The sequence below is a fragment of the Herpailurus yagouaroundi genome, unplaced genomic scaffold (genome assembly GCF_014898765.1).
Source record: "Herpailurus yagouaroundi ecotype Mexico unplaced genomic scaffold, PumYag 28, whole genome shotgun sequence".
Lineage (NCBI taxonomy): Eukaryota > Metazoa > Chordata > Mammalia > Carnivora > Felidae > Herpailurus > Herpailurus yagouaroundi.
The window spans coordinates 10,815,981-10,837,223 of NW_024412376.1; the positions used below are offsets into that span (position 1 = coordinate 10,815,981).

The 21,243-nt window shown below is 50.8% G+C and overlaps 2 protein-coding genes across 2 annotated transcripts in view; both read left to right on the plus strand.

Annotated features, from left to right (window-relative positions):
• EPHX2 (epoxide hydrolase 2) overlaps window positions 1-12,142 on the plus strand; it is a 79,307-nt gene extending 67,165 nt beyond the window's left edge. Inside the window, exons 14-19 of the mRNA XM_040463744.1 lie at window positions 2,287-2,320; window positions 4,198-4,300; window positions 5,167-5,236; window positions 9,751-9,831; window positions 11,439-11,497; window positions 11,671-12,142. Coding sequence (XP_040319678.1) covers window positions 2,287-2,320; window positions 4,198-4,300; window positions 5,167-5,236; window positions 9,751-9,831; window positions 11,439-11,497; window positions 11,671-11,749 — 426 coding nt within the window. The 3' untranslated portion in view covers window positions 11,750-12,142. The remainder of the gene's footprint in view (window positions 1-2,286; window positions 2,321-4,197; window positions 4,301-5,166; window positions 5,237-9,750; window positions 9,832-11,438; window positions 11,498-11,670) is intronic.
• Window positions 12,143-19,850: 7,708 nt separating this feature from the next.
• Window positions 19,851-21,243, plus strand: part of LOC121022590 (L-gulonolactone oxidase) — a 37,804-nt gene continuing 36,411 nt past the window's right edge. Inside the window, exons 1-2 of the mRNA XM_040463863.1 lie at window positions 19,851-20,193; window positions 21,116-21,217. Of these exons, the coding sequence (XP_040319797.1) occupies window positions 20,191-20,193; window positions 21,116-21,217 (105 nt within the window). The 5' untranslated portion in view covers window positions 19,851-20,190. The remainder of the gene's footprint in view (window positions 20,194-21,115; window positions 21,218-21,243) is intronic.

Below are 21,243 nucleotides of genomic sequence, written 5' to 3' on the forward strand. Positions count from 1 at the left end.
AAGGGACAGAGAGAGACAGAGCATGAACGGGGGAGGGGCAGAGAGAGAGGGAGACACAGAATCGGAAACAGGCTCCAGGCTCCGAGCCATCAGCCCAGAGCCCGACGCGGGGCTCGAACTCACGGACCGCGAGATCGTGACCTGGCTGAAGTCGGACGCTTAACCGACTGCGCCACCCAGGCGCCCCGTAAACAACCTTTAAGAAATAACATGGTGATTTTCCCCTAACTTTCCCACATGCCCTTTGATTATAGGTTAATTTCTTACATTATTCCATTATGCACCTGCATTTATCTATAATCTACAAAGCATTTGCTTTGCTGTTCTCGCGAAAGGCCCTCCATTTCTCAACACCTCAAGTCGAAGGTGATGTTAGGGACATGACCTAACCACATGAGGCCAGAAGAACAATGTGTTTGCCTCCATCCTAGGTGCCAAAAAAGGGGCTGAAAAAGCCTTAGAAACCCATGCCTCATACATTCTCAGAGAGACAATGCACCTAGGAACTAATGAACCATGAGGTACCTTAACCAACTAGCTTCAGTCATCATCTGGAATGCCTCCGGGGGCCAGGTGGGCCTAAGGGTTGAAGTCACCTGTGCCCAGAGATACGCTCCTTAGTTGCCGGAGTGAGGCTTTCAAAACCCGGATGTCTCTCCTTTACAGGCCCTCTTTGCTGGCAAATGTATGAGGCTATCCTTCCTGTAAGTAGAGGAGTCTCCATAGGGGATGGCAAGGGCTAAACGTAAGGCCGCACAATTTCTTGCGGAACCTTATTTTCTTCCCTAATGGTTCTTTTCCCAGGGGGCCTGCCGAGGGCAATTCCCCAACAGACAATACCCCGGGTAGTTTTAAGGCCAAATTACCTAAAAGCGGGAGTACAAGAAGCTTTGGGCTGCCTTGCAGTCACCAATCCGTCCACAGCCCGGGCCCTGCCGTCAGGCTGGGATAGCTTGGCTTCCAGCACCGGGTAGAAGCTTCTGTCATTGCTTATGAAAAATCAGCCTGAGGTCTGCCCTCTTGTATTCAGTGGTGTCTGATCTGCAGTTGAATACATCTTTGATGTTTTCTTTTTAATGTCAATGAACGGGGTTTTTGTTTTGTTTTTTTTGTATGAAAGTTGTGTGTCGTTCTTTTTCAAATCGTTCTGATCTCTTATGATACAGTCTTATTCTATTCTTGTCTAGTTCCTTCTTTTATGTCTTTAGTGCTTAACATTAAGTATACTCATTTTTTCATTCTCTCTCTCTCTTCAAGTTCTATTATTTGATATTCTTGAAGACTCTTATTTTACCGTTTGCTATGTTTGCTGTCTCTTGCAATGGGGTGTGTGAGAGAGAGAGTTTTACCGTTTTGCTTTGTGAGCTCATCTTCAGCAGCACTGAATCTGCACCAGTCTGCTTCAGCTGGGATTGAGAAAAGACTGTCCTGTGCTTTCGCATTTGCTGCTTCTGCCTGGCATCCTGGTGGCATTACCAGCCTAGGCTCACTTTTCTTGTTGTTTACTTTGTGTCTTGGGGGGTTCCAGATCACGAAGATAGAGCAAACTCAAATCCAGACACCTCTGAAGGCAGGCCTACAGCCATGAGTTCCTCGGAGACCTTTTCGTGGTTTCTTCTTAGAACCAAACTGAAATGGAACAACGCCCTTCACGTTTGCTCTGCATGATGGGTGGATTTTTGTCTAGTCCACCCCTTAACTGAAGACTGCAGATTTACTAGATTCATAGTGGAGGGGCAGGGAGTATCTCTCTTTTTAATTTTGTTTAATGTTTATTTATTTATTTGGGGGAGGAGGAAGGGCAGAGACAGACAGACAGACAGACAGACAGACAGACAGAATCCCGAGCAAGCTCCACGCTGTCAGTGCAGAGCCCGACTCGGAGCCTGATCTCACGAACCATGAGATCATGACCTGAGCTGAAATCAAGAGTCAGACGCTTAACCAACTGAGCCACCCAGGCGCCCCAGAGAGTCTCTCATTTTTAACTTCCCGCCCGTCATAGATCTCAGGTCTCATCTCTTGTTCCCATTGGTTGTGTCAACCCAAGTTCTTACACTACCAAGACCTGCAGGCACCCAGGGGCAGCCTTGGCACAGAGCCGTGGCCGTTAGCCACGTCTGCTTTGACCCCTGAGAATGTGTCTCGCTCTCCTGGGAGTTTAGTATGTTTGTGTAACCTGATGGCACTTGTAGGTCTTTGGTTGTGACCGGGTTTACAGATGACCCGTTCCCGCATATTTCCTTTCTTCCCCCACGATGACACTTCTAACTCTCCTCCATACAGGCTTTTCTCTCCGTGAGCAGAGTCCGCGAAATGGGTAAGAGAGGTTCTTAGGAGGGAAGGGGGATGATGGGAGGATCACGGCAGGAATCAGCTAAACGTGACATGAGTGTCCATCTGACCTCTATGAGCAGACGCAGCCACCCACTAGCTCTGAACGGTGACTTGCTTAACATGAGTCCCCACTGGTGACTAGCGCTCACCCTAGCCCTCGGCTGACCACACGGCCTTGGGCCTTGGTTCCTTCCCCCAGGGGACTTTGGGCCCAAGGTCTTAAACAGTAAGAGCTTAGAGGACTCTTAAAGCTCATCAGGGTAATCCCACCTTCTGCTGATAAGGGACCAAGACCTAAGATAGGAACTGACCTTTGCAAGATCACCTGGTGCACACAGGGCTGGAGCCGGAGTCAGGCTGGACCCCCAAGCCAGAACCCCTCTGTCATAATCCACTGGCCCTCCCTCCATCCCTGTACTGTGTTGCTGTCATTTCCAGTACTCCCACATGACAACCATCCTTGTTCTCCCTCCTGGCTGTATGTAAGTGAAGTGTCAGAGCCCAGAACCGTCTGGAGCTCATCCCGCGGCTCCCAGATCCAGCCCTGCTCCCACAGAACCTTGCCTTGCCAGTATGCACCTGTATTTTCATTAACGACCATGATCGTTGCCACTTGTTTGAGCACCTACTGTGTGCATCCAACACTGGCCCAGCCCCCTTTAGATATTTATGGTCCTCAGGACATCCTTTAAAAATCCCCTTGTTATCACTGTTCTACAGATGAGGAGAATGGAGCTCAGAAGAGTTAAGGAACTCATTCAGAGTGGCTAGGCTGGGCTTAAAGTCCTCCTACCCTGAAGGCCAAGGTCTTCTCACTGTTCAAGAACACCTTCTCCCTCCCACTCTCCCTCCCTCTCTCCCTCTCTCTCTTTCCTCTTTCATGTACCTGTTCATGCCTTCATTCCCAAGCATTGGGAGCCCACACTTGATGTGAGGCAGGGCAGATATCCAGACGCACAGAGCATGGTCACTGCTCTCAGGGAGCCCACAGTCTCTTAGGGCAGCAGATAGCACTAGTAAAGTGAGGGGAGCAGGTAGGGGCTCTTCCAGAGATGCTGAATGAGACAGAAGCGCCAGCCCGGCGGGGGAGGCACTCTGATCGTGTACCCCTGTGATATGTCTCGCAAAAGCCTGCCTCGCCCAGTTCCTATCCCTTGGAGGCTTCAAGAGCCTGAAAATAGTGAGTCATCCCTCTTCAAATGCCAACGTTAATAGCCCTTGTGACTATCCTCTGTGAAATAGCAGTGGCCCCTGGGCTGCCCGTGGTCGTCACAAGGTCACCGTCATGGGGACTGGGGACTGCCAGGACACAGTGCACACCTCTGAAAACAAGATAGGATTCCACACTGTGCAAAGGACCGTGAGCACGCAGAAGGCAACAGAATGCCTGCTGCCTGCCCTGGATCTTCCTCTGGGCTGAGAGCAGAATCAGCACACATTTACGAGAGTTCTGAGAGTCAGTGGGGTATCTAAAGTTAAACTATTTAGAAAAGGTGTAGTCTGGGGGAGAGGGTTGCTGGAAGGGCTGGTAGGTCCTGGGTAAACAGGAAATAGGGTCATCTTGGAGTTATTGTGAGTTTCTGAAGGAGAGGGACATGGTTTGTCCTGGAAGGGGAGGTCTGTGTGTGATATCATTGGGTTCCAAGATGACAGGGCATGGATTTAGAGCTTGGGAGGAGATGGGCTCACTGTGGAGAAGGAGGAGAGAAAGAATGAATGAAGGAGCATGAGAACCTTCCCTGTGAGTTCAGATGTGACATGAGAGGCAGTTGGGTGCCCAACGTCAGCTGGGAACACGCTGGAGTTAGAACTCAGGTGCCTGGCCCAGAGCTCCAAGAGCAGACAAGTGGCTTTTTGCAGGAGGACTCTTTGTGAGAACCCCAGAGGAGCCCAGCCTCAGCCACATCGTCACCGAGGAGGACATCCAGTTCTATGTGCAGCAGTTCAAGAAGTCTGGTTTCAGGTAAAGAGAACGGGGCCCCAAACAGCGAAGAGACATGATCAGCAAAGAGGGTTACAGGGTGAGGCCGGCCATCCCCCTGCGAATGCTCGGCCAGCTTCTGCTTGAACCCCTCCAGTGTCGGGAGGCTCACTCCTGAAAATACTCCACCTGCTCTAGTTTGGGATAACTCAGTTTCCTCCCTCTTGTGCTTATGGGCCCCCTCAGAACAGACAGTTAAAAACATTTTTTTTTTCCATCATGAGCCCTGAAAGAAGCAGATGACAGCTCTGGGTTCTTTCTTCAGAAAAACACAAAAGCCTACATAAACACAGACGTTGCATACATCTTCAGGGGAGGGTTATAGACCTCTCAGGTTGTTGGGTTTTGCGTTTGTATTAAGGATTGGGAGAGTGTTCAGGGACAGCCCCTGGCCATCCTTACCTGTCCAGAGAGGCATCATTGAGCTACCTCTCTACGTCCCATTGGAAGGAGGGCACCTCCCGAAGTTTCTTTTCAGTAGGTTCCCTGGGGCAAGGGAGCAGCTTCTGGATGGTGAGAGCCCTAAACGGAGCTCCCCGTGATCTAACCCAGCAGCCCCCCGAGAATGTGGGCCAGTTTCTGCATGTTTCCGGAAGCCCACTTCGGAGGCTGGCAGCCCTCTCAGCCGAGCCCTGAATGCCGGCACTAGGCCTTGCTCGTTAAAACATGGCAAGTGCGTTGGGCCACCAGACGTGACCCCTGGGCTCCGTCCTCTCCCCTCCCCTGCAGAAACCTTTGCTCCCACTGGGAAGACCCGCTGTTCAGAGCTGGCTCCCGGTGGGGTCTGTACCATAGTCATCTACTAAAAGCCTTCCTGTTTTTGTTCCCCTGATCGCCCCCACCCCCAGGGGTCCCCTAAACTGGTATCGAAACGTGGATGTAAACTGGAAGTGGGGCTGCACAGGTTTGGGACGAAAGGTAAGTGCTGGTTCAGGGTGGTTGCCCCCCCCACCCCACCCCGCCCCGCCCCTGGGCTTCTCATTGGCCCAGTTAATCTGCCCTTTGGTCAGAGTTGGGGGGATGGGCAGGACAGACTGACTTGCTGTCCTCCTTTCTGCCCTTCCCCTCCCTCCACTCAAGGGGGAAGTGAGTGCCTCGACCAGGGCTTTCACTGATGCTTTCCCTGGAATGGTAGAGGGTGGCATGCGGGCAGAGCAGAGGACTGTCCGGGTGCCCGCGGCATCCGTGTGGAAGGCCCTCGTCTCCTGATGGTGCCCCAGGTCAGGGCAGATGGCCCAGGATGACTCCCAGAGGTGAGGAGGGTCACACAGAGCCCCCATTTCACAGAAGGAGCCTGAGGCACTTTCAGAGACACAGGCTTTAGCCTCTGGCTGTGTCACCTTTGTCCAGGTCCACCTGAGTCAAGCAGAAGGTGGGTTTCCAATCTCTGGGTCTGCAGAGGGAATACAGGTGTGCCCCACTTTTTTGAAAGATCGCTTTTACGAAAGACCTCCATTCGGAGCTGTTTTCGCTAACTGAAAGAAATCCAAAGAGGATTTTCACTTGTGGGAAAAAAAGCATCCAGCATCTCTTTTGCACCGACTCATCTTAGAGGCAGCGCGCAAGCGAGAGCGGCCCCGCCAAGCCCCTTCCCCAGGAACTCCCCTCAGCATCTCAGCATCAAGCCGCCATGGCCTTGAACCGTGTCTCTGAGCATCTGGGCTTTACGTTGGTCTGTTTTGTGTATCTGTTAGCAAGATGTTTCCATCAGAAATGCCTGAGAGGTTATTTGGAGGGTCTGGGAGTGTTCAAACACTTTTCCTTATACATTAGTGGTGATTGCTTCTTCACTTTACGCCACTTTGGCTTACAGGAGCTTTCACAGGAGTGCTCCACCTTTGGATAGCCAGGGAAACCTGTAACGGTATTCATAGTTTACATTCAAAACATTGAAAACCGGGGCGCGTGGGTGGCTCAGTCGGTTAAGCATCTGGCTCTTGATTGCAGCTCAGGTCATGATCTCACAGGTTCGTGGGTTCGAACCCCATGTCGGCCTCCTCACACTAATGGTGTGGAGCCTGCTTGGGATTCTCTCCCTCTCTCTCTTCCTTTCTCTCTCCCTCTCTCTCTCCCTCTCTGCCCTTCCCACGCACACTCTCTCAAAATAAATAAACAAACTTAAAAAGTTAAGAACCTATGGGAAATTGCATTTTCGCATTCCTCAGCTCACTCAGTAGCCCTAGTTTTCTCATCAAGTCACTGGAAGTGAACACCCTCTACGTGCTAGGCACTATGGTGGACCTTAGGGATACGATGGCAGACAAAATACATGAGGCCCATCGGGTGCCTGGGTGGCTTAGTCAGTTGAATGTCTGACTTGATTTCAGCTCAGGGCATGATCCCAGGGTCTTGGGATTGAGCCCCATGTTGGGCTCCGCACGGAGGGTGGAGCCTGCTTAAAATTCTCTCTCTCTCTCTCTCTCTCTCTCTCTCTCTCTCTCTCTCACTGAAAACAAAACTAAAAACAGATGAGGTGCTGACCTCATGGGGCCAGGCAATAGAGCATGGAACATAGTTCAGAGCACACTGGGCAGCAGGTTGGCCTGGGATCTAATCCCTGTGTGCCCTTGGGTAAGGCACTTATCCACTCTGGTCTCCATTGCCACTTACGGGAATGACAGGAATAGTTCCTAGCACATAGTAGTAGTTCAATGAAGGCCCCTTATCTTTGACTCCCTCACCTGTGACTGACAAAAATGACAAAGCCATGGGTTGGTAGGCAAAATCTCTTGCAACATGCAGGTGCATAATGGCAGAGTCTTTGGGAAGGTGAATCCCAATGGCGCTAACATCGGAAACCCATTCTTCTACAGATACCTTTCAGATCTTCCTTCTCCCCCACCTCCTCTCATGCCCCCACAACCAGTTTACATTTTGACTGGGAATATTCTGGAGTTTATAACAGCCTTAGGATTAGTTTCAGCAATAAAACCACTTTTTTGTTGGTGTTCATTCAACCTATTCCCTTTTTTTTCTTATTTATTTATTTATTTATTTATTTATTTATTTATTTATTTATTTATTTATTTAATTTAATCTAATCCAAGTTCGTGAACACGTAGTATAATCATGGTTTCAGGAGTAGAATTTAGTGATTGATCACTTCTGTATAACACCCAGTGCTCATCACAAGTGCCCTCCTGAATGCCCAATCAGCCATTTAGCCCATCCCCCCACCCAACACCCCAGCAGCAACCCTCAGTTCTGTGTTTAAGACTGTCTTATGGGTTGTCTCCATCTCTGTTTTTCTCTTACTTTTGCTTCCCTTCCCCTATGTTCATGTGTTTTCTTAAATTCCACAAATGAGTGAAATCATAGGATTGTCTTTCTCTGACTTCTTTCGCTCAGCGTAATACACTCTAGTTCCATCATGTAGCAACAAAATCACTTTTGAACATCGCTGGTCCTTTATCATTTGGCAGTGAGAAGCATGCAGTTCTGTACATTGGTAAAAACCAGTAAAAGTCCCTTAACCAGGGACACATCGAAGCTGTTTGACAATTATAATGGTGGAGGGAGAACAAAGAGGATAAATGGAAGCTTTCTCCACCCCACAGTGTCCTATCTGTCAGTAGATGAAAGTGAAGTCCTTTCTGCTGCCGCTCCTGTCGGGCTGATAACAGCTGTGCCTGACCCATTCACTTCCTGGATTCTTGGCTGACCTTTTAAAGCATCCACTTAATTCAAAGAAAAGGAATATTGATCTCTATCCAAGGCATCTTTCCTCCTTTCTGGTGCCATCTATTCCATTCTGTCAAAAAACAAAATTCAACCGAGTAAATCTGAAGATCCAATTGGCCTTATTAAATGGCTCATGAAATTAGGCAGCATCCTTTCTAGCAAGTAGAGGGGTGCTCAAAGCGAAAGGGTTTTTCGGAAGGAGGGGTGGGGCGAGAAAGGCATAAGCAAAAGAAAAGAGACCATTTTTTCAGGCAAGGTCGCGTTCCCTTAGGGGAAAGAGCAGGGGTCTTATGCACATTCCCCCAGCTTCCTATGGGGTAAGGGGAGAACCCGTGTGACAGATTACCTCCTTGGTGCTAATCAATAAATTCCTGCCTAACCAGCTAAGACATTTTTGGGGGAGGTTGAAACTGCAATTAGGTATTAAGCTCCAATTTAATGACTTGGCCTGGCCCAAGTGACACCGTGTGGGGCCTATGGTTTTCTTCTTACAGTTCTGTAAATACCAGACACACAGAGTGGGCCAGTAGAAGTGTTCTTACTTGTACGCACACATGCACACAAAACCCTTGTGGGTCACGACACTGCTGACTCTACTCGTCTTAGAAAAACCTAGTCTTACCCTCCTGTGTGTCTCTTAACACAAAACACTTCACGCTTCTGGTCACCAGATGTATGAGGGTTTTCCTCCACCGAGCAATTCTCTGCATCACCAAAATTCAATTCCGTTCTGACACTGTCTCCCTGGAGATAGCGTCGGATCCCACAGGTAAGGGCTGGGTCCTACAAGACTGCCCCCGCCCCCCTGCCGCCCCGCTTCAGATGCCAATCACAAGTCCAGGTGGTTACCTCTGCTTCTGGGGTTCCCGTGCCTCCCTCCTCAGGTTCGATTCATTTGCTAGGGTGGCTCCCACAACTCAGGGAGACACGTTTGCCAGTTTGTTAAAGTAGATGGCAGAGGATTCAGATGAACAGCCAGATGGAGAGATGGTCTGGGAGGGGCCCAAGCACTTCTCGGGCTTCTGTCCCTGCGGAGTTGGGGTACATCACCCCTCCCACTGTAGATGTGTTTGCCAGTGTGGAAGCTCCCCAAACCCCATCCTATTGGGGTTTTATGGATTTTAATGGAGGCTTACTCATGTAGGCACGATCAATTATTAACTCCATTTCCAGCCCCTCTGTCCTCTCTAGAGAATGGGGGGTGGGGCTGAAAAGCCTAAGCTTCTGATCACCGCTCGGCTCATCTTTGTGGTGACCAGCCCCATCCAGTCCCCACCCAGGAGCCCACCCAGAGTCCCCACAGTAGAAGAAAAGATACCCCTGGTCCTCTTATCACTTTGGAATTTACAAGGGTTTGAGGAACCCTGTGTCAGGCAAGGATGGGATCAAAAGACCAAATATTAGAACAAGAGATGCTCCTATCATTCTTATCACCTAGAAAAGTACAAGGGTTTCAGGAGCCCTGTGCCAGGAACAGGGGCAGAGACAAACCTATGTATTTTCTGTCATCTCACACCATCATCTGAGATCCCCAGTAATAGTGCAAAACCTGGGGAAACAAAGCCAGGACCACAGCAGCACCACAGGGGGTCTTTCTGGGGGATGTTAATCGTGGGGGAAGCCACAAAGCAGGGAAATGAAGTACCCTGTCCTTGTCCTGGGAGAGGGAAGGCCTCAGCTATGGAGGGGCACAAGAAGGGACCGTTCCGTCCCTTCTCTGCCTGCCTCTGCTTCCTGGTACCCTCCCCTAGATCCTGATTCCGGCTCTGATGGTGACCGCGGAGAAGGACGTCGTGCTCACTCCAGAGATGTCCAAGCATATGGAGGACTGGGTAAGCCAACAGTCCTGCACTGGGGCCATTGGTGCTTCCCGGGAGAGGGCGCAGGCCTCACGGAGGAAAGATGGCAGCTGGGGACCCAGAGCCGGAGATCCAGTAAAGCACTTGATTCTTCGTCAGTAGGATCCCTGCCACCTCATAGGAGCAGCAGTCCTGACTGATGCGTTCTTTTCCCTGCACTGATGTAGCCTGTCCTTTACTCACTCGTGCCTTACTCATGCATTCATTCATTCACTCATTCATTTCATGGGCTTTTACTGGGCACTTTTGTTAGCACAGTGCTAGATTCTGGGAAGGTAAGGGTGAATAAGACGCAGACCCCACCCTTGGGGAGCTCACTGTCCTGCAGTTCATCCCAGACGCAGGAGAGAGGTGAAGAGGGCTCGGTAGGGAAGGAGGTCTTCACAGAGGTGCTGACCACTGCGTCTGGCCTTAGCGAACGACTGAGGCTTGCCCCGCAGAGAGAACAGAAGACAGGGTGAGAGGCGAGGAGCATGCAGGGCTTACTGCGAGAATGGTAGGAGCTCCGTAAGACTGGAAGATTCTGCTGAGCCCACCGGGCCAGACCGCGCTTTGTAGGCCCATAGGCGTGAGCCATTGAAGGGGATTGACAGGTGACAAACCTGCAGTTTGGAAGCTCACTCTGTCACAAGCGTGGAGGTTGGTAGGGACTGGGGAGGCTTGCAGGTGGGGTGGCTGGGCTGGCTCATCGGATCCTGCCTAGCTAGCTGCCCGGAGCGGTCCGTCCGCACTTGGCTGTGGCTTCGTTGGCATCATCAGGCACAGCAGACAGTGTGTAGGGTGGGATGCTGCCAAGGACACGCTTCTGGTGGGCCCTGGACCCAGCTGATGGAGGGGCTGAGGCCACGGGGCGGGGCGGGGGGGGAGCGGGGCTCGTTTTCTCTAGCACCAACTCTTGAAGATTTCTGTAGAATTTCCAGTTCTTTGGCTGGCCCTTTCCCACCCTGGCCACTGACTGCTAACCTCGCTGAGGCTTAGGCCCAGAAGGGGCCGTCTTCGCCTCTGGGAGGAAAGCCGCATTCCCCCGCCCCAAGCATTTTCTGCATCGGGTTGCACAGTTCAAGGCTCGTGTCGGGAGGGAGCCTGCATGTGCCAAGGGCGGTGCTGCTGCGCTCTCTCCCTCTTTGGGGCTTGCCACGGTGACCCACTGTGGGGGTTCAGGGTCCAAAAGAGGGGGACTCAGTCATGTCTGTGTGGCGAGAGCCAAACAACCAGGCGTTTTCCAGACAGTGAACAAGCTGCGTCCTGATAATTCTAAAGAGAAGCAACTTGTTTCGGTGAGCACAGACAAGTCAGCCCTGAATTTGAATCTTCACTCAGCCACTCTGTGTGACCTTGGATAGGTTACCTAACTTCTCTGAGCCTTCATCTTACCCCATAGGATCACGGTCAAGGTTAGAGAAGGTGATGCACGTAGACTACCCGCCACATAGTAGGAGTTCAGTGAATGCCCATTCCTTTCTTAAATAATGCAAGGATTTTCGGGGAGGGTGGCCTGTGGGGAGCACTAACCTAAAACGAGAGCCACCTGTGTTCTGCCACTTACTTTTCGGGGGGGGGGGGGAGGGGGTTTCTTCCAGATCCCCTACCTGAAAAGGGGACACATTATGGATTGCGGACACTGGACACAGATGGAGAAGTAAGGAGATGTGGCGGGGGTGGGGAGACCCCTGGGTGGGGGAGACCGGGACTTCCTGTTTACCTCCAATAAGGGCTTTCCTGGCCTTGCCATTCACTTCATCACCTCTGCTCTCACATGCCTGCGGTGAGTGGGTCCTGACAGGTGTGAATTGCCCTCTGTTTCCTTCCCAGGCCCACCGAGTTGAATCGGATCCTCATTGAGTGGCTGGAGACGGATGCCAGGGACCCACCAGTGGTCTCGAAGCTTTAGGGCATGGCGTGTGCCAGCCCCCCAGCAGGCCTGCAAGCCCTTCCTCTGCTGGGCTTGGAACCCAGAGGAAGTCTTTCCGGCACCTCTTATAACCGGCAGCATCATTCCAAGGGGGTTTACTCTGCAGAGTGGTTTCCTTTAAATGAAGAGAGTCAAATCTGACATAATTTTAGATACAGGAAAAAATCACATCTGATTCATTCTCCAGGTATAAAGGTGTTACTTTCTCTCTTAAGAGTGGCTTACAGTGTTCTATAGGTGACGAAACGGGATGGCCAGGGGTGATTTCTCTTTGACTAACCAATCACGGTTCGGCAGCAAAATCCGTTAATTTTGAAGCACATCAGCTGAGATTGGAACTCGTTGGTCTAATAAAGCTCAAACATTCCGTGAGGCTGGCGTTTGTGTTCTGGGAGGAAGGCAGAGCGAGGGTGGTAGTCCTGTCTGTCGCCTTTGAGTGAGTGTGTGTCCCTCTGTTCTTGAGTCTCTGAGGCACTGCGTGATCTAGAGCGGCGGTGTCCAGTGAAACGTTCTCTTTTTCTTTTATTTAAAACACTTTTTTTAACAGTTACTTATTTTTGAGAGAAAGAGCGTGAGCACAAGTGAGGGAGGGGCAGAGAGGTGACAGAGGATCCCAAGCAGCCTCCACGCTGTGAGTGCAGAGCTCGATGCGGGGCCCTAACTCACGAACCTCGAGATCGTGACCTGAGCTGAGATCAAGCGTCAGCTGCTTAACCAACTGAGCCACCCAGGCGCCCCTGTGCAGTGGAACTTTCTGAGATGAGAGAAATGGTCTGTTCTGTGCTGTTGGACGGAGAAGCTGTCGGCCACGTGCAGCAGCCACATGCCCTCGACACAGTATGCTCACATACATGCACGTGCCTGAGCCCTTGAATGTGGAAAATGAGCACGAGGAAGTGAATTTCTCCTTTAATTGTAATTAGTATAAACCTGAATGGTCACGTCTGGCAGCAGCTGCCATGCGTCTCAGAGCAGACCCAGAACTTCCCCAGCCACATCCAGAAGCTGCGTCTCACTGGATCTGTCCCCTCCAGTTGTGCCCCCCTGCCCCTCCCACTGACCGGCTCCAAGCCCAGAGCCTCTGGCTCAGAGCCCTGCAGCACGGCCTCCTAACTGGTCTCCCTGCACAGAGTCTGATCTGAACGTATCAGGGCCTCCCGCTGTCCCCAAATAAAGGCCCCTCACCCCCAGCCTGCCCTGATCACTCCCAGATTCCTAAATGCTCTCCAAAGTCACCACCCCTCAAGTCTCTGCATGCACCCTGCCAATTCTCCTTGACCCTGCACCCCGGTGTATGGGTCTTTTTGCTTGCAGGACTCCTGCCTGCCACCTCCTCCAGCAAGTCCCCGGAGTGGCCTGTGTGCCTTTTCTCCCTTCCCCAGAGACCGGTGTGCTCACAGGTGTATGTGCACCTCCCTCGCTGTCCATTCTATAGGGTGGGCTTGAGGGCAGAGGTGGTATCTTTAAGCTGAACTATGTGGAGTATAAATTAACCTGGCAAAAAAGGGTGTGTCTGTGTGTGTAGAAGGCAAGGGAAAGGTTAGAAACGTTAGCTGCTATCATTAAGTATGTCTGCATGCCTTAGAGCCTTCTATATATCACCTCTTCTTCCCATTTAACAGATGGGAAAGCTGAGGTTCCGGTAGCTTAAGGCCCGAGGTCACTTGGTTGGTTGGCGGCAGAGCCTAGATTCAGGCTCACTCTGGTCCCAAAGGCTGAGATCCTACCAAAAATCTCCTTTCTGAATCTGGAGTCAGATTCCCTGGACGAGACTCCCGATACGTCACTTTCTAATGTGTCACCTCAAGAAAGGCTTTCCTGTGCCTCAGTTTCCTCAGCTGTAAAGGGTGCATGAATAGTACCAGACTCAGGTGATTCTGAGTACCAAATCAGTTAACGGATGCAGGGACCTGGAACAGCACGAGGAAACGCTGTGGAAGTTTTAGCTGTAAGCTTTCCAGTTTATCCTAGGACAAGGCCCATGTGGGCTTTAAGTTTCCAGCCACACCACCACCACCTCCTTCCTTTGGGATCTGAAAGTTAAAGGGCCCATTTAAAACGCAAATTAGTGGGCCGCCTGGGTGGCCCAGTCAGTCGAGCATCAGACTTCGGCTCAGGTCATGATCTCGAAGTTCGTGGATTCAAGCCCTGTGTTGGGCTCAGAGCCTGTGACAGCTCAGAGCCTGGAACCCGCTTGTGATTCTGTGTCTCCCTCTCTCTCTCTCTGCCCCTCCCCTGCTTGTGCTCTCTCTCAAGAATGGATAAATAAGCATTAATTTTTTTTTTTTTAATAATAAAATAAATGGCAAATTCGTGACCTGGGGAAATGACCATTAAGCCAGGTATGTTACTAAAACAGAGTATGTTCAATCTCAAATAAGGGTCAAATGACTCAGGTCCATAGGTTTGCCACAAAAATATAACCAGTCATGCAAGATAGAGGGTCATAAAGGACCCAGACTGGAAGAGTCTTCAGTTTATTCACGAAAACACTAGAAATATGTGTTTCCCCGCTGCCTTGGAGAGCTTTGGCCCACACATCAATCAGCTGCTTGTAGCTCTGGCAGCAAAGGGGACTGACCTTGAGACAGATTTTTCAGGGGCGCCTGGGTGGCGCAGTCGGTTGAGCGGCCGACTTCAGCCAGGTCACGATCTCACGGTCCGTGAGTTCGAGCCCCGCGTCAGGCTCTGGGCTGATGGCTCGGAGCCTGGAGCCTGTTTCCGATTCTGTGTCTCCCTCTCTCTCTGCCCCTCCCCCGTTCATGCTCTGTCTCTCTCTGTCCCAAAAATAAATAAACGTTGGAAAAAAAAAAAAAAGACAGATTTTTCAGATGCCGGTTTAAGTACAACTTGCTGGGAGTGTGTTCAACTTCTTTTAATTATACAATGTATAACAAATACATTTGTAATAAATTTGTATTGACCTCTGCTAAGGGAACTAGCCTTCTCAGAGGCACAGCAGACCCTATATTCTCTGTTACACCCACGTATCAGTGGGGTCACGGAGCTCTCTCCGGAGGGGATTATGGTCACTCACAAATTCTGTCCTCACCCTTAGTGGCTGTCAACTATCAGTATCCAAGGTTCTCAGGAGAAATGTCTTCTGAGTCTGTTAGAACAGATGGGACAAAAAACTATTTCTGTCTCTCTCGGGGTCCAATGAACCCCTGATGTTAGGCCTTGAAGTAACTCTAAGCCAGTCTGCGTGTTGTTCACATCAACATTACCATAAGCACAAATACAAAACAGACAAATCGCTAGAATATCTAGGTCAGAACCTCAAAGGTTTATGCAACAGGAGTTGGGTGGGAAATACCACGCCTCGCGACTCAAAGGAATCCGTCTGGCAACAAATGATAAAATATTTTCTTAGCAGTTGTAGAAGTTTCTCCCAAGTGTTGGCTACTGCACCCAGTTGTGAACTGTCTGCCCCATGAGACTGTAAGGCCTTTAGGACGTGCAACTACCTAGCTAGGTGCTCATCCTTGATTCTAACCCAGCAGATGCCTGGCATTTTGTAGATGCCCATTCGATATTTGCTGAGTAAATAACAGAATGGAAGCACAGACGAATGGATGGATAAATGAGTGGATTTCAGATTCTTGATTTTGATGTCCTACTGGGTGACATGGATGGCCAATTGCATGACTGTTATCACCATGCCAAGACTTGATGGAATAAGACTGGGGGTGCCTGGCTGGCTCAGAGCATTTGACTGTTGATCTCAGGGTCATGAGTTCAAGCCCCATGTTGGGTGTGGAGCCTATAAAAGAGACAGGAAGGCAGGGAGGGAGGAAGAAGGAAGGGGAATCTTCTTCAAGACTCCTGGAATATCTGCTAATAGAACTAAGTTCAGAAGGAGAAGCCCTCCCGGGTCTAGTCATCTATGAATCTTTGTTAGCATTCAGTGGGTGTCTGCTGCATAAAATAGAAATGCAATACTTTTTTTAATAACACAGCTGAAGGATTTACAGTTACCGTGGAGGCTTCCAGCTTTGGTATTTATAAGGTATGAGTGGGATCCCTTTGTTGGTTTACTTAAGTACATTTTGTCATATGTACATATAAGGGTTTTGAGTCTAGTACCTACTTTTGAAAGAATATCAATGACATTTATACTCCTGTGAGCTCACTTTTTTTTTTTCACTTTCACTGTGGTAAAATATACATTAAAATTTGCCATTTTAACTACTTTCAAGTACACAGTTCGTTGACATTAAATACACTCACTCTGTTTGCCACCCTCACCTCCACTCACCTCCGGATCTTTTTCATTGTCCCAAACTGAGACCCTACTCATTAAACACGAACCCCTACTTCTCCCTCTCCCCAACCCATGGCAACCCATTACTTTGGGTCTCTATGAGTTTGACTACTCTAGCTAATTCATATAAGTGGAATCATACAGTATTTGTCTTTTTGTGACTGGCTTATTTCACTCAGTAGAAGATCCTCAAGGCGCATGTATGTTGTAGCGTGAGTCAGATATCCCTTCCTTTTTAAGGCTGAGCAATATTCCAGTCTGTGGAGATGCCACATTTTGTTTATCCATTCATCTGTTGGTTGACGCTTGATTGCTTCTACCTTTTTGGCTACTGTGAATAAATGCTGCCATGAACGTGGTGTACAGATACCCCTTCGAGTCTCTGCTTTCTGTTCTTCTGAGTATATACCCAGAGGTAGAATTACTGGATCATGTGGTCCTTCTGTGTTTAATTTTTTGAGGCTCCCCCATACTGTTTTCCAGAGTGGCTGCACCAAACACGTAACAGCATTCCCATCGGCGATGCAGAAGGTTTCATTATTTTATTTTATTTTATTTTATTTATTTTTGAGAGAGTGTGTAACCGGGGGAGGGGCAGAGAGAGGAGAGGACAGAAGATCTGAAGTGGGCTCTGTGCTGACAGCAGAGAGCCTGCTGTGGGGCTCTAACTACTCACTAGCTGCGAGATCATGACCTGAGCCAAAGTCGGATGCTTAACCAACTAAGCCAGCCAGGCACCCCTTCTTTGCCCATTTTTAATATTTGCTTTCATGTTGAGTTGTATGACTTCTTTATATATTGTGGATATTAATCCCTTGTAAGATATATGATTTACAGATATTTTCTCCCATGGGTCATAAACTCATTCTATTTTATTTATTTATTTATTTATTTATTTATTTATTTTTATTTTTATTTTTTTAAGTAGGCTTCATGCCCAGCATAGAGTCCAATGCAGGGCTTTAACCCATGACCCTGAGATCAAGACCTGAGCTGAGATCAGGAGTCAGATGCTTAACCAACTAAACCACCCAGGCGCCCCCCGTAAACTCATTTTTAATCAATTAAAAAATAACTTCCTAGCTTAAAGACCTTGGCTAAGACCTACCTTGTGTTTCTTAGGCACTTCGTCACTGTTTTCCATGATATTCATGCCAAGCCCCCCAGAACGGGGCAGAATGTATCAGCATGGGAGACTCGGTGTGACTGGCTTGTGTCAGAATTTCAAAGACAGAAACAATTCTTGGCTTATGTAACTCAAAGTAAGAAAATTCCAGAGAAGCCGCCAAACTGTCATCTTTTTTGCCATTTGAATAGATTGAGGAGATGGATATTTGGTCTTTGTCTCCATCAATTATCCTGGATTCAACTCTGAGAAGCAGGGGGCGTTTTAGACTGTGTCATCCTTCTTTGCCGTGTGTATTGAGTGAACTTGAATTAGTAGCACAGGAAAGTAATATCTGCAGATCAGAAGTCATTAAACACTCTCCCAGATATTCACACTATTTCAAAGAAGTGTTAAGTTACCACATGTAAGTTGTATATTAAGGACCTCACTCTGACTGATTAACAAGTATGGGAGGGGAAAAGGTCAAAAAAGCTTCAATGACCACTGAAACAGCAGCATTAATTTCCCTTGTCCACAAACGTTAGAAAAAATTAAGACTCAGCAATTACTGAACCAGCTGAGTCCTTCACGCAAGAAAGAATAAGCAATAAACCATCCACCTTAATCACGGGATGGTGGCATTGCACGTTAAATTAACTGATACTTTTTGCTGATGTTTATATTTTTCTCATGTCATTTTCTGTTTCTCCATAAAGGCAATTGGCAAAATTGATGTGACTGGCTTGGCGGGGATAGGGGAGAAAGCGTTCCATTCAAGGGCAGTAGCAAGAGGCAAAGAGAAAATGGTGCGTGATTCCAGGCTGGGAAATCTTCCAACCGAGGAGGGAAGGGAGCCCCTCGGGCAGTTCCAGGGCACAGCCCAGGCCCACCCACACCCCACAGCGCCTGGCTTCCAGGAGGTCTCAGCACAGAATGCGTTCTCCAAAAGGAGAGACCTTGGGTCTGACTGTGGGTGAGTGGGAAACAAGTTATTTATTTGGGGTGAACCTCCGTGCTCGCCTCCCCTCCCTGCCATGGGCCTCCTTCCAGGGCTTTGGGACAGTGGCCAACCAGGTGCTTTCTCCACCACTCAGCCCCAAGGCCTCCAACCACTGTCTCCCTCACCAAGCCCTGCCCTTCCCAGCCAGGGAGTCTGAGGCTCTATGGGGAGGTCCCCCCAGGCTCCCTCCTCTCAGACAGTGGAGCCGGCAGCGTCGGAGGGCACAGGACCTGCGTCTCCCATCAGGGACAGCCCAAGTGAACCGGGCTCAGAGGCAAGAGCCAGGCCTCGCTCTTCTCTCGCGCGAAGGCCCCTGTGGAGATCCCAGCCTCAGGAGCTTGTAGACACCAGGCATTAATTTTCTCGGGCCGCCCTAACAAACTACCAGGGACTGAGTGGCTTCAACAGCGGAGATTTATTTTCTCCTAGTTCTGGAGGCTGGAAGCCTGAGATCAAGCAGTCGTCGGCAGAGGTGGCTTCTCCTGAGGCTTCTCTCCTTGGCTTGCAGACAGCTGCCTTTTCCAGAGTCTTCTCATGGCCTCTCCTCTGTGTGCTCCTCTTATTAGGACACCGGTCATATTAGATCAGGGCCCATCCTGACGACCTCACTTTGGCTTTATGACCTCTTTAAAGGCCCTCTCTCCAAATACAGTCACATCCTGAGGTGCTGGGGGCTAAGGCTTCAACATAGGAATTTGGGAGGAACACAGTTCAGCCTCTAACACAGCCCTTCCCCAAAGGATCAGTTCTGTGGCCCTGGGACTCCCCTCTCCATGACTGAGCTGCCGAGTCACCGTAAACAGTCACCTCCTGAGCCAGGCTTTCCCTGTAATGAGCACACGCTGCACTCCTACCTCATACTCGTACATTTGCATCTGGGGTGGGGGTACAATCACACACACACACACACACACACACACACACTCGGTAGCTTGGCAGAAATCCTGCTCCGGGGGATACGGGTGTGCCTCTGACCCTCCCCCTTGCTAGGACTTTTCGGGCACATCTCTGACCCCAGCTCCTGCCCTTTCCTCCTCCCCTGCTTTCGCACCAGACACCAGCCCTTGGCTTGGAGAGATCTGACAGGCCGGGATTGTTTGTTGCACAACTGCGCTTGGGGCGCTGGCTCCGTGCCAGGCACCAGCTCAGGCTGGCGTGTCCGGAGAATCCTGCCACCAGCAAGCTCATGGCCGGGGCAGATGCAAGAGCTTGCTGTCATCTCAAGCTCCCGTTGGGTCCCATGCTCCTCATAGATCTGCTCTCACCTTTATATCGACGCGGAGAATTCGGCAAAAGTGCCCCAACTTTATTGGGGAGGAAAATGAGGTTCCCAGAGGTTAACAGGCAGAGCCTGGAGGAGGAACCCATAAAGCCTGGGAAAGGCCTCTGCTGGAAGAGTGCCTGAGCGGAGGGTCCCTCGTCTCCCTTCCCCACCCAGTGCTACAGCCACCAGCCTCCTATCCTGTCTCTATAGCGATGGGGGGCTCGGTGTATTCATCCCCCAAGTCGGACGGATGAGCTAACACAGATCCTGACTGCACCTGCCCTGGGGTGCCACGTGTGTCCTCCTCCAAGGGGACACCAAGGCATCCCCTGCATGAAGACCCCCACAGACCCTCCACGTCACAGCCTCTGCTGACCTATGGAATTAAGGATCCCGTTTGGAAGCTGTAGGGTCCTTTGGGTCCAGAATGCCCAGAGCTGGGGTCAGAGCTCAAGCAGCGTCCAGGGACAGAAGAGCCGCCTCTTAAACTCCTCTCTTCCACCTCGCTGCCTGAGAAGGGCCCCTGGGGCAGGGGGCAGGGGGCAGGGCCTGCGCTGCTATCTGGCTATCTGTCCGGGTGGAGCTTGTCGCAACACTGTTTACCCACCTTTGCCGCCCGAAGCCCCTCGGTATGCAGTAGATACAGAGTCAGCCCTGTGCTCGGAGGCCGCTGTGCTTTCCGCTCCGGACCGTCGCCCCACCTCGCCTCTACACGCTGCTGCCCCGTGCTCTATTCCTGGAGGGAGCCTCAGTCTGCCAAGGCCACCGACCCACCACTGGAGCCATGGTAGGATCGCACGGCACAGCCTGTCAGCCCAGCAGGGCTGCGTTCAGGCTGGGCCCACGGGCCAGACGTGGGAGGACAGAATTAGGTCAAGTCTAGGGCCTGGGGGAGGCCATGGGGACCCTCTTGCATTGGACTTGAGGCTCTAGGGGTGGCACTGGGGTCTTAGGGAAAGCATGGAAGAGACGGAGGCCTGGGTCGGACTCTAGTGTCTTCATTTGATTGCTGTGTGTGTTTGGGGAAGTTACCTCACCTCTCTGGGCTTCAGTTTCTGGTCCTGAAAATGGGAGTAGTATTACCGATTTTGTGGCATTATTGTAAGGTCTAAATAAGGTACCACGTGTACGGATCTTGTACAGTGCTCAGGACACAGCTCATATCCAACACGTGGGAGTCTTATCCCCAGAGCTCCCTGCTTTGGTTTAGAGGCCAGAAAGGCTGCAGTGGAGTCCCCCAGACTTGGCCCTTCTTGGTGGGAGAAGCCTCATAGGAGAGCTGAAGGCCAGCTCCAAGTCCTTCTTGGGCCACCAGGCCCACTCGCGCAACCCCTTCCCCAGTGTCCCTGCTGGACCCGGAGTACGCCTTCTGCTGGGTCCCTCAGAGAGGTGCCCGGGACGGAGTGGGGGGAGGGGCAGGGGCCCTGAGTCCTGCTTTTTCGGGCTCCACCCCCAGCCCCATCGTTTCTGCTAAGAATGGACAGCGTCCTCTGTGTGCTCTGCCCACGTGGCCATGAGGGGTCAAGGGAGAGAACAAAGAGGAAGTCCCGCAGCTTCAGAGCCTCCGACGTCCGCTTAATCTTCCCACCGGCCCCTGGCTCAGCGCCCCGGCCCCGGCCTCCCATCCTGCATTGGCGGGAGCCCGGGACGGCCGTTGGGGCAGCGCGCGGCCACATGTCTGTGATGACCCAGCTCTTTTCCTGTCACAGGTCCATGGGTACAAAGGAGTCAAGTTCCAAAACTGGGCGAGGACCTACGGCTGTTGCCCAGAAATGTACTACCAGCCCACATCCGTGGAGGAGGTCAGAGAGGTGAGTTGTCCCTGCCCCAGACAGGA